Here is a 14957-nt window from a genome sequence, read left to right on the forward strand (position 1 = left end):
AATTTTATGTGTTTAAATATTCATAGCTATGTTCATAAATCCACATGCCTGATCTAGTGATTCCACTTATGAAATGCAGTATTTCTTACATGACACAAATCTCCATCTACTTTCTGAAAACTATATTAAATTTGCAACACATTACAAACCAGCGTATGTTTTCAGTAAAATATTTTCTATAACAGTAAAAACAGGAAACTACCCAAAAGCAACATAACAATAACTACCTGCAAGGGAAAAAGAAGGCAACATTTGTTCAAGGACTACTCCGTGACAGGCTCTTTATGGACATTTTCTTGTTTAGTCCATTGAGCAACCCTAGGAGGTATTATCACAGTGCAGCTGGCTCATGAACAACTCTGTAGCTTACCTTTCCTAGGGCTTTTTCAACAATCCTATTATTATACTCCACTGCCTGGCTGAAAGAACACAGTTCTTGTTCTTAAAAACAAAAACAAAACACAAAAATTTTACCAACATTCTTATGGGGCCTACAGAAATGTCAGGTGTTAGGAAACTGACAGTCAAAGAATCATAGACTTCCTTGACCTGGCCCCTTCTATTATTCTTTTTTTTTTTTTTTTTTTTTTTTTTTTTTTTTTTTTTTGAGACAGAGTTTCGCTCTTGTTACCCAGGCTGGAGTGCAATGGCGTGATCTCGGCTCACCGCAACCTCTGCCTCCTGGGTTCAGGCAATTCTCCTGCCTCAGCCTCCTGAGTAGCTGGGATTACAGGCACGCACCACCATGCCCAGCTAATTTTTTTGTATTTTTAGTAGAGACGGGGTTTCACCATGTTGACCAGGATGGTCTCGATCTCTTGACCTTGTGATCCACCCACCTCGGCCTCCCAAAGTGCTGGGATTACAGGCTTGAGCCACCACGCCCGGCCCTTCTATTATTCTTGATGTAAATGAACAACTGGAATCACAGGGAGATGAGCATGTTTCCTACTACTTAAAAATTACACTATAATCAGTCTACTTACCAAAAATTTTAATAAAACTGGATCTAAAGAACCAATAGCAATATACTCTATCAGGCTCCAATTTTGCAATACTTCATTATCACATAATCACACCAAATAAACAGAATGATGGCCATTCACAGATTACATTACATTATAGATGTTAAATTTAAAATGAGAAATCAAGTATCTGGAGTTCCAGGAATATTTCTGTAATGTCTTCATCTTCTCTAACATTACAGCTAATTAATGACAATTTGTGTTTTAATAACATCTATATTCCATGATTCCGTAAGTGTTCTAATCAATGGTTGTACCAAGTTGCCTGCCCCAAAAACCACTTCAGGGCTTCCGAATAATATACATGTAATGTTGCAATGTCCCCTCCCCTACCCTGGATATCACAGAGGTACCCTTTTCACCTTTCAGGTTATCTTCAGCTTTGTCTATCTTTCCCTCTTTTTCTCACCCAAATAGTGGTGTTCAAATGCTTTTTTTACCCCTCCAAACTCTTGCATCCTTTCATTCCTTCTAATCACCGCAATCAATCCTTGACTCTGAATTTTTCCCCTGACCTTCCCAGCACCTGGCCTTGAACCCCTCTGGGAAAACGCTGAGCTCAAAACATTGTTTGGGGTTTGTTCAGTGGGTTCCTCCCCATTCCCATTTATTACCCAATAAAAGCCCAGGTATATAGTGAAAAATGTGAATTGAATATAAACTGTCCCAAGTCAACAGGTTAATCAAAATTATTTATGGGCTACTGTCATTTTAATAAAACGATAATCACAAAAATAATTTAAATGGTTTTATTTAAGTCAAACAACAATCGAAGGGATCCTGGGTATTGCTTTCTGAACATAAACATGAAATTAACAAAACAAGAATTCATGTTTCTAGTTTTAAACACTTTGTTCTACATATAGAATGCCGATATTTGAAAAAGATTTTCAACAAGGTCAACACAATGCATGAGATAATGCATCTGGGTTATGAATTAGGCCAGTCTTCACCTCCATCTTCCCATTTATAAATCCTAAATTGGGGGGGAGCTTTTTTGCTTTTTCATTTCACAAATGATTGCTCAACACAGGATGAAATACACCAAAAAAAGAAAATAGTCTTTTTATACCTAGGGAAGAAGCTACTACTCTTAAAATGATCACTTCAAGGTAACAGACATCCAAATTGATGTGGTTTTCTTTGAAACCTCATCAGTAAATCATTTCTTGCACAGTAGGTTCGGCATTAACCCTGCATTTAGGATAGGTAGTGTTATGGAGGGCTGGCTGCTGCATACCAACGTCAGAATCAAGTTCTTCGTCAGGAATTAGAGACTGTCCCGGATACCAAGCAGGACAACACTGGCAAAAAAACAAAAAGTGAACTGCAGATAGGTCAAAACAGGCCACATTTCCTCTTAGAAAAAAAAGTCACAAAATGTTACATAGATATGTTGTTTTAAACGCTCGTTTATAATAAAACACGATGTTATGTTTTATTTTTAACACCTTAAGTTGAAACGGTCTTGACGCAGGTTGCATTTTAATGAAACATGACAAAAGACACACACCCTATTCGAGATCAAACATTATAAATTTGCCATCTGGTGAAAGCTATTGTTATAGTTACTATGGGAAGCTTACATTTCTCTCCATTCATCAGATTTGTAAATAGGTTGAACTGTCATCAGATTAAAAATATACAAAACTGTTTGGTTTGTTAAATGTTAGATAAAGAAAGAGATTTTCTTCAGTTAGAGCAGATTTTTGGAAACAAGTTTCTCTAATATTCAAAGGATTTATGTTCCTGTGGTAAAAGTTACCACTAGTCCAAGTGCTCTGAATACTCCTCACTTTAAATGCTTCCAGCAAACTTAGTGTTTTCCAAGCTGTAAATTTCAATGGTTATGATAGAACCAAACCTCAGTGGAAAAGCAGTGCCCTTCGGAGTCGTCATCCAAACAAATATAAGAGCTCTACCAATTTATCACTTGCCCAGTTTTGCAGAAATTCCATTCACATAACTCTTATGAAAATCAACCAGTTTTACCCTATCAAATGACCCAAAGAACACCGCAGGTATCCAGGGGAAACAGTCCACCAATGCATCTTAGCTCGATTTTAAAGTCAATTTAAGAGACAATCTAGGCTCTGTAGTTCTTAAAGAGACAAACTGCTAACCATTGGCTAAGGCTTTTTAAAGTTAATGAACTTTTTATTTTCCACACTTTTGGTACAAGAGATTTAACTAGAAAAAAGCTCAAACCTCAGAGTTCACACTATGGCATGGAAAAAAAAGAGTATACAGCAAGCACCATTTACTTCCTTTGATCTCTCAAAGATGTCAATACTCTATTCCAGTGAGGGGGTGGGTAATGGGGGAGTGACTGAACCGGGGAAGGAAACTTCACCCACAGGAAAAAAAAAAAAAAAAAAAAAAAAAAAAGATCGGCTTGGTGGCAATTTCAAAACAAGTTTCCGAACTACCGAAGAGGCTCCTGCCTCCTTTGACTTGCAGGAATCACACATAAGAAAAGGACAGAAAATACTACAGGGCATGCTTATTTTAATTGCCCATGGGTTTCCAATGCAAAGCACGACAACTTAAATGCATATTCCAAATTCTTGTTCCAAAGCCTTCTTCTTTGTGCACTGAAAAGGAGGAAAGACAACCCCATCAATTGTTCTCCGCAGATAAAGGCACTGTTTTGCAGATTTCCCCCCAGATCTGGGCCAGCTTTGTTAATGACCTGCCCACCCACCTGGGGCCCTTCCCAAGGTGGCCCACGAGAACTGCCCCACACCTTCGGGAGCCCAAATGCGTGACGCTGGACAATCCCAAGAGGGCTGACTTTTCGTTTGGCCGTTGGTCTCCACGAAGACGCAACCTGGAAGAGTTAGTGCCGCTTATTTTCCTAGAGGAGCTGAGGGTCAATTACCACAGTTCTTAAAATCTCACATTTTTTTTTCTCAGAAAAGACACATCTGAAGGTGAATCCGCAACATTTTTTCTGCGGAGAAAACAGGAGCTTGAGATCCCAGAGCTACCAGGGGTTCTTTCAACGCCAGCAGCAAGGCAGTTAAGCAAAAGCTGAATTAAAGTTTTCGGAATTTTGGCATTTTTTTCCCAGTAAGATAAGACCACCAGCTTTTACGGCACATACCAAAGGTACAGTGACAATTTTGATAGGCTCACGTTTAAATGAGATACACAGAAAACGGAGCCTGGGCAACGTGAAGGAGTCGAACTCGCAATGGCACACTTGTCTTGAAGAGCCGGGGCATTTTCTTGGAAAATGGTGCCTACATGTTCATAGGCTTTGCCATTGTCCTGGAAGAGAACATACTGTCCACTCCTGAGGCATTTTTAGGGACTGAAAGGTTCTGTGGAATCCCGACCAGGGCCTGGTAACTCGAAATGGCATTCCCTACCCATGAGAACTGCGGAAAGGGCCATTTTAAGTCAGGCCAAGTGGGTGGGGAGGCCTGTGGCGGGTTTTTTGTACAGGTCCCAAGGGAACCCCAAACCCAAAAAGCACACGCCAACTTCAGAGGGGAATGCCCAGGAAGAACTTCTTCGCTTCCGTTTTTTAAACAATGTTGCGCTCAACCGCCACGACCTACATTCCCCCGCGAGGCGCCCAGAGTTGAGGAATAACAAGGGAGTTTAAAGTACACAACAGTTCGGCAGCCTGTAGTCTGCGCTTTGCTGCGCTCCACGGGGGTTCGCATCCGGCCGCCATGTTCACGACTCGAGAGCGGCCCCAAAACTAGCCCCCCTTCCCACATCCTTCTCCTCTCCTCTCTTCCCTCCCAGCTGAAACGAGGCCGCGGCGCTGCAAAGCCGCTTTCAACTCAACCCCCTCCCCTCCTCGCAGCAAAATCCGACTCGACGGCTGAGAGGTGTGCGCCTGCGCGCGGCGCGGGAGTGGGGGTGGGTGTGGGAGGCCTACGGGCCCCCGGCCGCGGCTTGAAAAGGCCGGAGCCACGGGGAAGCGGGGGAGGGGTTGGGGCCCCGGCCGGAGCCTCCTCTTTCCTCCCAGCGGGTCCTCGCTCCGGCCCTGGCCCGGCTCTCACACGTGCGCGCTAAAAACCCACTTCAAAGTCTGTTCCCGGCACGGGGGCGGCCCCTTTTGCGCCAGCCCCTGGGCACCCGCGCAGGCCGGAGGCCCCGGGCCTCGCCGCCCCCTCTATCGCAGGCGCGGCAAAGAGGCCGGAGGATCCAACCGAGAGAGGACGTTCTCTGAAGAGCCCGGGGAGCCGCAAGCGGCCTTCGGGTGGACGAGTACCTCCCTGCCCCCCACCCCCACCGCTTTAGAAAATTGAATTGAACACAAAGTTTGCGGCCAGCGCTACGCACTGGCCTTCGGAGCTCACCATTGTTTGGGCTCGTATTGACCCCAGGTCCGGATTAGGCAGCGGCTGATTCCTGCTTTACAGCCCCGCCGGCCTAATGAGGCCGAGAGGCGATGGGGCGCGAAGCGTCCTCGGAGCCCGGGCGACCGCGGGCTTACGGCCGCCGAGGGCCCTGTAGGTGGAGGTCAAAGGGTCAGCGGGCAGAGACCGCAAGAGAATTGACCCTAGGAAATGAGGTCCCTTCCCTCCCTCCCCAGCCTCGACAGAGACTTGCAAGAACGACTGTGGATAGGGAGCCTGGGCGCCCCGATGAGGGCTCCCGAGGACAGCTGAGCTGGAGCCCCAACTTCCGAAACGCCTGGCTTCTCCGCCCTCTCCCCGGCCCTGGCCAAGGATCCACTGGAGACTTGTGACTCGAGGGACAGAAACCTCTGAGAGGAAACCAGTCTGGGTGCCTGGAGAAACCCACTCTTCGGGTGATGGGCAGGCCGCTAGAGATTCTTCCACAAACTTACTTGTTGAGAGGCCCTTCGACTTTGCTCCTCTGTTTTAGGGAGGTCTTTTTAGAAGAGGGAGAGAGAGCCAGGCGAAGAGGCAGAAACCAGGCAGGGAGAAGGGGGAGGGGCGAGGAAGTTCTGAACACTCCAACTTTCCTGGGAGGCTTTGTGAGCGGAGGTCCCTGCTCACTCTTGTCCAACCTTAGTAATTTAGACCGACTGACCTGCTTAGCATGGACCCTGTTCGGATCTTTAACCTTCCCAAGCTACATGAGGGCCAGACTTCCCTCTTGCGCGGAAATAGCCACCTCCATTTTGCCTACCTGATAGTGGGAATGTTCTTATGCTAAATCACTCATTTTGAAAAAGATAAGGGACTTTGAACAAAGATCTTAAAAGGTGCAAGAGGGAAAGTAACAAGTGGATTATTAAGAGCCTGGCCCCTGCCTCTGGCTTGAGTATTTAGGATTTTTTTTTTTTGAGGGGGGGGTTACTTTTTCTCTAAGGTTGTTTACTGAATATTCAAGAATGTAAATGTGCACTCCCAGAGCCAGATTATTGATGAGGGGGAGGAATCTGTGAAGAGTTTTATATTAAAGTAAGTTTTGTTTACCACAAATGACAAGGCCTATGGAAGACATGATTTTGAGAAATATGATTCTACACCCAAATTAGAGGTAATCCTGTAGAGGAGCAACGCTTTTTATATTCTTTTAATATTGGTTATCATAATTGTTTTCCATTGAATTGGTATCTTCCCCTCTTAGGAAACTCACAATGTCCATAAAATTATTCCAACATAAAATTTTTCTTATAAAATTTTATGGTGGAATAATTTCAAGTAACTAAGAAAAGATCAAACTGCTCTTTGTCTCTAAACAGATATTTAACACATTTAATTGAAGTGGAAGCAAGTTTTTGGTTGAATCTTGTACCCCAACCTCACGGCTCCACTTCCATTTAAAGTTAGCTTACATTGGCGGTGGTGGAGGGAATTCACGGAGAAAGTAGTAAATTATGGAAGTTCATTGTACAGTTCAGAAGAAAAATACACTATTTAGACTTCACAATGAAACACACTTAGAGCCAGTCTTATGAATATATAGTTTCTGAGAACTTGTTGAGCATTTAAAATGGTCTCTCTGGTTTGAGGTGAAGGAAAAAGCCTGAAATAGGAATCTGGTCCAGCACCCTCAATGTCAAGGTCAAGATCGGAATGTCTGGGTTGGGAGTGATAGACTGACCAGTTACCTGCTTGTCACATGTGTAGTCATCCCAATCTCTGTTCATGGCATTCAGGCTTGGATATTGGTGGAAGAAAATGCAAAAGACCCCATTATTCTCCACTAACAACAACAACAAAAAAAGCCTCCAAAGCAATTTGTAATTAGAAACTGTCAATAATTGTCTGTTGACAAAGAACAGTAGATAACTTAAATAGACTGCTTCAACTGCATTCACAGAATCAAAGTTTCTTTTAATCATCAGAAGTTCTGTAAGCATTTCAATTTTAGGTTGATTTATTTGAACATTAAAAAAAAATCAGGCACCAAATACAAAAATGTTGTAACATAAATAAGATGTGCCAAGTCTTTATTTCTTCAAAAAGAACAATAAACAAAATTCTAAAATTGAAAATGATTATATATAATACCAAATTGACTGCCACCAAAAACCTAGAGCATTGCCCCTTAAAGAGAAGAAAGTACTTAAGCCTATTCAATACATTTCTAAATACTTTACAATTCCTTATCTCCACCTTTCTGTTGTTCATGCAGATTGGGCTCTCAATAACAAACAACACCCTAATAAAAAAGGTCTCAATCCTCTACCCACTCCAGCCCCCCAAAATAGCAATCACTTTCTTTTCCATATAACCATTGTAAAAGAACTGTTTGTCCAAATGAGTTGCTTCACTGCAGATTAAATGGATGGTTAACATTTTATCACAAAGCAAACAACCGTTTTTCATTGTTATCGATTTTAATGGAAACAATGCTCTTAACATTTTTGCCTACAAATCGTGAACTTTAAAAATACATATTTTGCAATTTTTTTCCATAGCATCATTTCAGAACTGCTGCAGTTATTACACCGCTATATAAATGTTATGGATAACTGTGATAATTACGAATTGAACTATATACAGCAAACAAATCACCCATTGCCTTCCAAAATTGTAAATGGACTATGGTTCTTTTAAGAAGCACTTTAACCATAAGTAAGCAATGCTCAACTGGCTTTACTTATCACCACTGTTTCAGACATAAGCTATCTTTTGAAAATATATAGATAGCTACTAGATAGATTTGATAGGCAGATTAGATAAGTCATAGATACAAACATATACAGGTATATGGGTGATCTCTAGATAGAACAGACAGACATGCATCCTGCCGCAATTTTCATTTTTTATGTAAGGTAATAAAGAACTAAGGGACATAAAATTCATTAGGTTACCTTATGTTTATATATGTAGGGCAGGGATGATTAAATCCAGCTTCTCAGTCTTTGAAGTACAAGATTGAGATGTCATGGCCACTAACTGAATTGATCAGTAATATTTGATTTGCATGCCGAAAATCCAGGACAAACACATTTTAACTTGAAGTTAAACAACCATCTGAGATAGAGATAAAGAAAGGAGGGTCTTCCCAGATGGAAACTGACACTGTAAGGAATTTATACTGTAATAGAAAAATAATTTAACAATTAAAAAAGGGATCTGAGTGAGTTAAAAATACCAACAAACAAGATTTAATTTGCTCACATCTGCTCTTTGTAGAAGGCTGTTACAAAACAAGAGAAAGGAGTCAGTGGTTCAAAAATTGTAAATTGTGTTCTTCTTTCAAAACAATAAATTTTTAATGCTAAAGCAGTTATAATCAAAAGCTGTACAGAATTTGTTAGAAAACATTTATCCATAAATATTGTTCAGTTCCCGGCACTTGTAGAAATAATTAAATTACAAACGATAAATATGGCATCAATGGATATGTATTTACAAAAAAAAGTTATTACAAAAGGCAACTGTATACTAAACGTCACAATCTGTGTAGAGTAACATCACATCCTCAGCCTGAAAAAATACTGAACAACAGTTTCGACCCCATTAGACAAAAATACATTCACAAGTGTAATGCTTTGAGGAAAAGTTCAAGACATAACAGGACTTTGGCACGGTTTAAGACTGTGAGAGTTTAAACAATCACCACTAAGGCGAAAAAGAATTTCCATCAGTTTAACATCACCACCACCAACAAGCCTTCTATAACTTCCTCTCAAGAAACAGGATAAGTGTTAAAATGAATTGCAGGAGTTTAGGAATGGGGTGTGCAGAGAGCAAGAGGAAGGGGAAGAAAAAGCAGTGTTAAGATTTTGTAAAAAATCCTTCAAACGCCAAAACATATTTTCTAATCCTGAGAAAAGGGCATGGCTACTTTTGGATCTTGCCCAAAACCTTCCTGGACAATTGCAATTAACAAGATGTAGCCCTATATATGGCCTCTTGCCTTAAAACTCCATTTCCATCTGATTGGTCTCAGTTTTCTTTTAAAAATGCATTTGGTCCATTCTATAGTTAACAGGGTTTGTATTTGTCCTCAGACGTACCATTCGTTAAAATTAGGAGGAAGTCCAGGGTTGTGGCTGGTGCTAGTTTGAACTGCAGAAGGGGTTTTAGTGGTATCTTTACTGTTTGCAGAAGCTATAGCGGGTGGAGTGGAAGATTCATAGCCTGAACTGGCAGCAGGGGAGGAATCTGACCCTTGAGATTCATGAACCTAAAATTAACATGTATATATTATAATGAATATAATTCCAACTGGCAATGTGCAAGCAAAAACAAGAGCAGAATTCGAGTACTGTAAGACCGCCCAGTGACCCACTTAAAAGAAAAATGCTGCTTTAAAAAAAAAAAAAAAAAAATCCATATTACCGATGTCTAGAAAACCCGGAGATGTTCGCCAAAAAACAGTTTCGGCCCTAAGATTGGTATTACGGAAAAGGAATAAAGCACTCCGTTTTGTTCAGGCCACTTCAAAAATGCTTTCTCCGCAGATGGAGTGGGGTAAGCAGTTACTCTGTGGGGTCCTATAAAATACTCACTCCGGGCCCAGGTTTCACCAAGCCCGTTTCGGCTTGGGAAAGCAGGTACAGAGAAGGTGGCACAGGGGCCCTGAGCGCTGCAAAGTCGCAGACAAATGTGTGGGAATCAGATTGCACTCCTCGGCCCTATTGTTTTATCAGAAGCCAAAGAGCGAATGAACCACACACCCCCCGGGTTCGGCGCGCGGCTACTCTCTCCGTTCCCACTACGAGCTGAGTCGGAAAGAGGCTGCCAAAGCAGCCTCAAGCCCAGGCGAGCTCGGTTAGAGCTTCCTAGTAAACAACCGATTGTTCCCTCCGCTTCCTCCCCCTCCCAACTCTGCTCACTCTCGCCCCACCCCCGCCCGGTCCCCAAAATGGGTTCAAGGTGTCACTGCTGGAGCAAATCGGATTTAACGTGGAGGATAGAGGGTTGGCAGCGCGGGCGCTTCCGTTCTGCGGCCCCGCGTCGGACCGAGTGTTTACAAACCGCCGACCGCTAATAAAGAGGTAATTACCTTCATGTGTTTGCGGAGGGAGCTCGGGTGCGTGTAGGACTTGTCGCACACTTTGCAGATATAGGGCTTGTCCGAGGTGTGCACATGCATGTGCTTCTTACGGTCGCTGCTGTTGGCAAAGCGTCTGTCACAGCCTTCAAATTCACATTTGAAAGGTTTCTCACCTGAAAAAGGCAAAAACGCAGGAGGGGTAAAATACGGTCAGCGCCGGAGTTTCCCAGAGGCAAGCAGCAGGAGACTGAGCTCCCTGCCGTCTTCCGGGAAAGGGAGCACCGACTGGGGGCTGCTGTGGCATCTATTTTCCCAGGAGAGAAATGAAGAGCGTTGGTTGAGCCCGCTGGGTTTGGGAGTGGTGGTCGGGGCGGGGGTGGGGCAGAGACGACCCAGAACCTGACCATGTCTTTGTTCTTGCAAGGAGGGAAAGCCCCTGGCTCCTCCGAAGTTTCCCCTAAGTTGTGGTTCCACCCCACCACACCCAGGGCTCCCAATGCGGGGCCACGTTCTGCCACCACCTCGGCGACGTAACCGAGCTCGGCGGGACAATGGGCCCCGAACAGGACAATCCCGTTCAGCCTCTTCTTTGTACCTTTTAATTTGCCTCTTTCAAATGCAGCGGTTTGGCTAAGCCCGGTATTAAAAAGCCTGGCTAGTCGTACTAATGTTTGAGGGGGGAAAAAACCCAACAAACTATATAAATCCAGGGGGCTCCAGACAGTTTTACAAGATGTTCTGAACAAGCCACGAAACTGTGGTGCCTTTTCTACTTTAGCTTTCCTCCCGGAGGACTAAATTGAACCTGGAACTCCAAATAAAAATAGTTTGACAAAAGTATCAGTCATTTAATTAGGAGATGTGCCAATCAAGTGTAAAAAAGAGCGGAAGTAACCGAAAGTTAGTTTTCATTAGCATTTCTATGGTTGCCTTCCACGAATGTGTGCCGAGAGCTAAGTCGCTTGTAAGCAATATGCTCTCAACACATTCGGAGTCCCTTCACGGTAACCCAGCAAGGGAGACAAAAAGAGGCGGCGCCAGTTTGTTCCTGGGCGCGAGAAGGTCCCAATTAGTTCTTAAGACCGCAGAGCAGTCTGCCTGGGAAGTTAGAACTCAGCAAAGGCGCCACGGGACGGGAAGGGCTAGGGGTGGAGGGGCATGGGCAGCGCTTCTTTTTCGAACGGCCTTGGCGGGGCGTCGCCCCTTTCCTTGGCCGCCACCTCTCCCTCTCGCTGCAAGTCCGCTGGATGACGGAGTATCGTCAGTGGAACCCACGCCCGCCTGCTTTTCCCTTTACCTGTGTGGGTCCTCTTGTGAATCTTGAGGTTCTCAGAGCGGGCAAAGATCTTCCCGCAGCCCGGGAAGGGGCATGGGAAGGGCTTCTCGCCCGTATGCACTCGGATGTGGTTGACCAGTTTGTACTTCGCCTTGAAGGACTTGCCCTCCCGGGGGCACTCCTCCCAGTAGCAGACGTGGTTGTTCTGCTCCGGGCCCCCCACATGCTCCATGGTGACGTGTGTCACCAGCTCATGCATGGTGCTGAAGGTCCGGTCGCAGCTTTTCTTGGGCCGGCTCAGCTGAGCCTCGTCGATCCACTTGCACGACAGCTCCTGCTTGATGGGCTGCCGCATGTAACGGAAGAAGGCGCCGGGCCCGTGGTGGGCCGCTACGTTCACGCCCATGTTCATGTTCATGGGGCTGTAGTTAGGAAACTGCGCGCTGGCCGCGTAGGGGTCCGTGCGCGGGCTGGCCACTGGGCGGTATGGGTCAGCACGGCCAAACAGCTCCCCACGCAGCCCCAGGTGGACCTGGTTGTTGTCCACGTGCCCTGTGGGCGACGGATGCCCAGCACCCTGTTCATGCAGCCCGGGAAAAAGCAAGTAGCCAGGGGGCTCAGGGATGCCAGCTGGAGCATGCAGGCTGCTCGCCGAGCCGGCGAAGAGCCCGTGCTGCCCGCCACCCGAGGCCGCCTCAGTGAGCCCGGAGCTGCGCTGGCGGAACAGAAAGTCGCGCGTTGAGTTGAAGGCGGCAGAGGCAGCGCCGCCGTAGCTGGGCACCTGGCTGGCGTGGTGATGATGGTGATGGTGGTGGTGATGGTGGCCCAGGGCGTTGGCGTAGCCCGAACCCTGCGGCGTGAAAGCCGAGGTCTGGCCGGAAGATAGATCGTGCGCTGCAGCAGGGCTCAGCTTGAAGGCAGCGGCTGCGGCGGCGGCGGCGGCGGCGTGGGTTGAGTCCCCGAAGGGATTCAGCCCCATGCCTGCCGGCTCACGGTTGGGCATCTCGTGGTGGCGCGGCGCACCGAAGCTGCCCACTCCCAGCCCGGGGAACTGCGGGCCTCCGTCCAGGAGCATCGTCATGGGTGGGACGTTCTGGGCACAGACGATCCGGCCGAAGTGAGAGAGGGTACCGGCGAAGGAGGAGATCTCCGAAGTGCCGTTGTCGGAGAGGGGCGGCGGCGGTAGGACACTGCCGGGAGACCCCCAAGTCGATACCGAGGGCTGCAACTTTCCGTCGCTGCGAGAGTCTCCTGCAGAGGGATAGGAGGGAGGAGGGGAAGAAAGAGCAGGGAGGGGGTGTCGGGGGGAAAGAGGAGGGAGGAGAAAAGACTCTGGGACTAGATCTGGTTTAACAAACTAACAGGCGCGCACAAAGAAAAATAAGCAAAATAGTAAGTGGAGGGCGGAGTTTGCCAATCCTGTCCCAGGCAGCACCCCTCCTCTTCCCCAGTGCACAGAACCGCGGGGCCAGGAGGCTCCCTGGGTACCGGCCTCCGGGCTGGGCTGCGCCAAGTGGCGGAGCCGGCTAGAGGCCGGCAGGCAGGCAGCGGACAGTAGGCAGGCTCGGTACTCGCCGCTCGCCGCGCGAGTCCCAGCCTCTTCGCCTCCAGAGTAATGTCCTTGGACTGATAAAGTCAATCACTCACTCCTCGCACATAAACCGAGCGGGAGGCCGCGCGGCGCGCGCCAATGGGGAGCCAGCTGGCCCGCGGTCACCTGACCCCCGGCCGGATTGTTGATTGGCCGCCGCCAGGGTGATTGACAGCGCGGAGTGGAGAACATGGCAGCCGCAGCCGAGCGACCCCCGCTGATTGGGCAGCCGCCGGGTGCTTGGCAGGTGAGGCGGCGGCTGCCCGGCGTCCGCGAGTGGGCTCCACCGGGCTTGAGCGGCTGCGGGGAACTGGGGCCAGGCTCCAGGCGGCAAACGGCCGGACGCCGCCGGGCCTCTCTCAGGCCTCCCCCCAACCCCTCGCGCGCTCCTTACCCGCTTTGGTCAAAGAACCTCTTTGCCCTTCGAGGATCCGTTCTACCGCTGCGCCGACGGAGGAGACGCGGCGCTCAACGTCCAGTCCCACTTGGGCCCCCGCTGCCTCACCACCTTGAGACCATGTTCCCTTTGTAGCTGCAGGGCGCAGATCCTGGGGAGAGCGCAGCAGTTCCACGCTCCCGGCCCAGCAGCTGCATCCACCCCCAAGCCACTGCGAGTGATGGCCTCGAGACCCCGGACCCAGGCCGGGATAGTTCGCCGTCTGTGCCCGCACGCTGCCGGCAGCTGTCCGAGACCCAAAGGAGAGGAAACGATTACAATTAGAGCTATCTCCCTTACTTCCTTCTGCGCCAAGCGTTGAAGCTTTAGTTTGTGAGCAGCGGCAGTACTCGCCGCTGCCCACTGCCCGAATGATACACCGGGCAGGACACAGCAAACATATACAAGGCAGTAAACACAAGCACACAGCAGGAAACAAGCACACAACACAGTAAACACAAGCGCACGACAGGAAACAAACACAATACGTGAAATATCCACACAACACAACAAAGTAAGCACATACAACACAGTAACATAAACTACACACAACACAGTAAACATAGGCACACAACTAAACACAACAGAGCAAATACACATAACAGCAAACATACAAAACCTGCAAAGAACACTTTTAGCCCATGTAGGCAAAACATGCACACAACACAGTAAACACGTAATAAACGACTAGACACACATAGTATCAGGGTGGTTTCCAAATCACTAGGCTAATAAGCTTTGAATTCTCAACATTTTCTAAACCAAAAGTCGTATGGCGAGAGGGTACTGATGCTCAATGGGGATTGTGAGATGGAATTTTCTTTCCTCTGAACAGCCATGGTTTTTACTCTCTTCTACCCGGAGAAGGTAAAGCGTGTAGTGACCTAAAGGACTGCTTACCCCTTAAGGATTTACTTCCAGGGGTGTGTGTGAAAGTGTTGCCCCCCCCCCCGCCTCTGTCTGGTGCGAGGTCTTTCTAGACATAATGACCAGGTTCAGACAAGGCTATAAATTCATTCATTTTTGTGTCCTGCAAGGCATTTGCAAAGAATGCATGAGAGTGAGAGTGGAAAAAAAGGCAGAGAAAAAGATGGCTGTGATTGTCACATCCCTAGCCGGGCCAAGCCCCAAAGTCTGAGCGTTGAGGCAGCCTCACAGCCTGGCCGCCATCTCTCTGTAGAAAACAGAACATCTGATCAAGTTCAGAGGCGCCAGGAGAGACCGCCTCAAGCAGCGTTT

The 14957-nt window shown here is 47.1% G+C and overlaps 1 protein-coding gene across 2 annotated transcripts; it reads right to left on the reverse strand.

The window, feature by feature from the left end:
• Positions 1-1825: 1825 nt before the first annotated feature.
• Positions 1826-13322, reverse strand: ZIC3 (Zic family member 3). 2 transcript variants are annotated; one of them, XM_039464060.2, is made up of 3 exons: positions 11713-13322; positions 10425-10588; positions 1826-2329 (listed from the first exon to the last, which is right to left on the reverse strand). In XM_039464060.2, exons 1-3 carry the CDS (start codon positions 12770-12772, stop codon positions 2180-2182), a joined length of 1374 nt encoding a protein of 457 aa, XP_039319994.1. In that variant the 5' UTR covers positions 12773-13322; the 3' UTR covers positions 1826-2179. The 2 variants fall into 2 exon arrangements, with proteins under 2 accessions (XP_039319994.1, XP_003940780.1); XM_003940731.4 differs by lacking the exon at positions 1826-2329 and adding an exon at positions 7383-9602.
• Positions 13323-14957: the final 1635 nt, after the last annotated feature.

This window comes from Saimiri boliviensis, chromosome X (genome assembly GCF_048565385.1).
Source record: "Saimiri boliviensis isolate mSaiBol1 chromosome X, mSaiBol1.pri, whole genome shotgun sequence".
In the NCBI taxonomy this organism is placed as follows: Eukaryota; Metazoa; Chordata; class Mammalia; order Primates; family Cebidae; genus Saimiri; species Saimiri boliviensis.

Bases quoted from the DNA above. Each gene is read 5' to 3' on its own strand.
- ZIC3 (XM_003940731.4), bottom strand. From the start codon at position 12,772: ATGACGATGCTCCTGGACGGAGGCCCGCAGTTCCCCGGGCTGGGAGTG. The intron at 10,589-11,712 runs GTAAAGGGAAAA...TGCCTTTTTCAG, and splicing joins TCACAAGAGGACCCACACAG to GTGAGAAACCTTTCAAATGT. The intron at 9,603-10,424 runs GTAATTACCTCT...TGTTAATTTTAG, and splicing joins CCCTCCGCAAACACATGAAG to GTTCATGAATCTCAAGGGTC.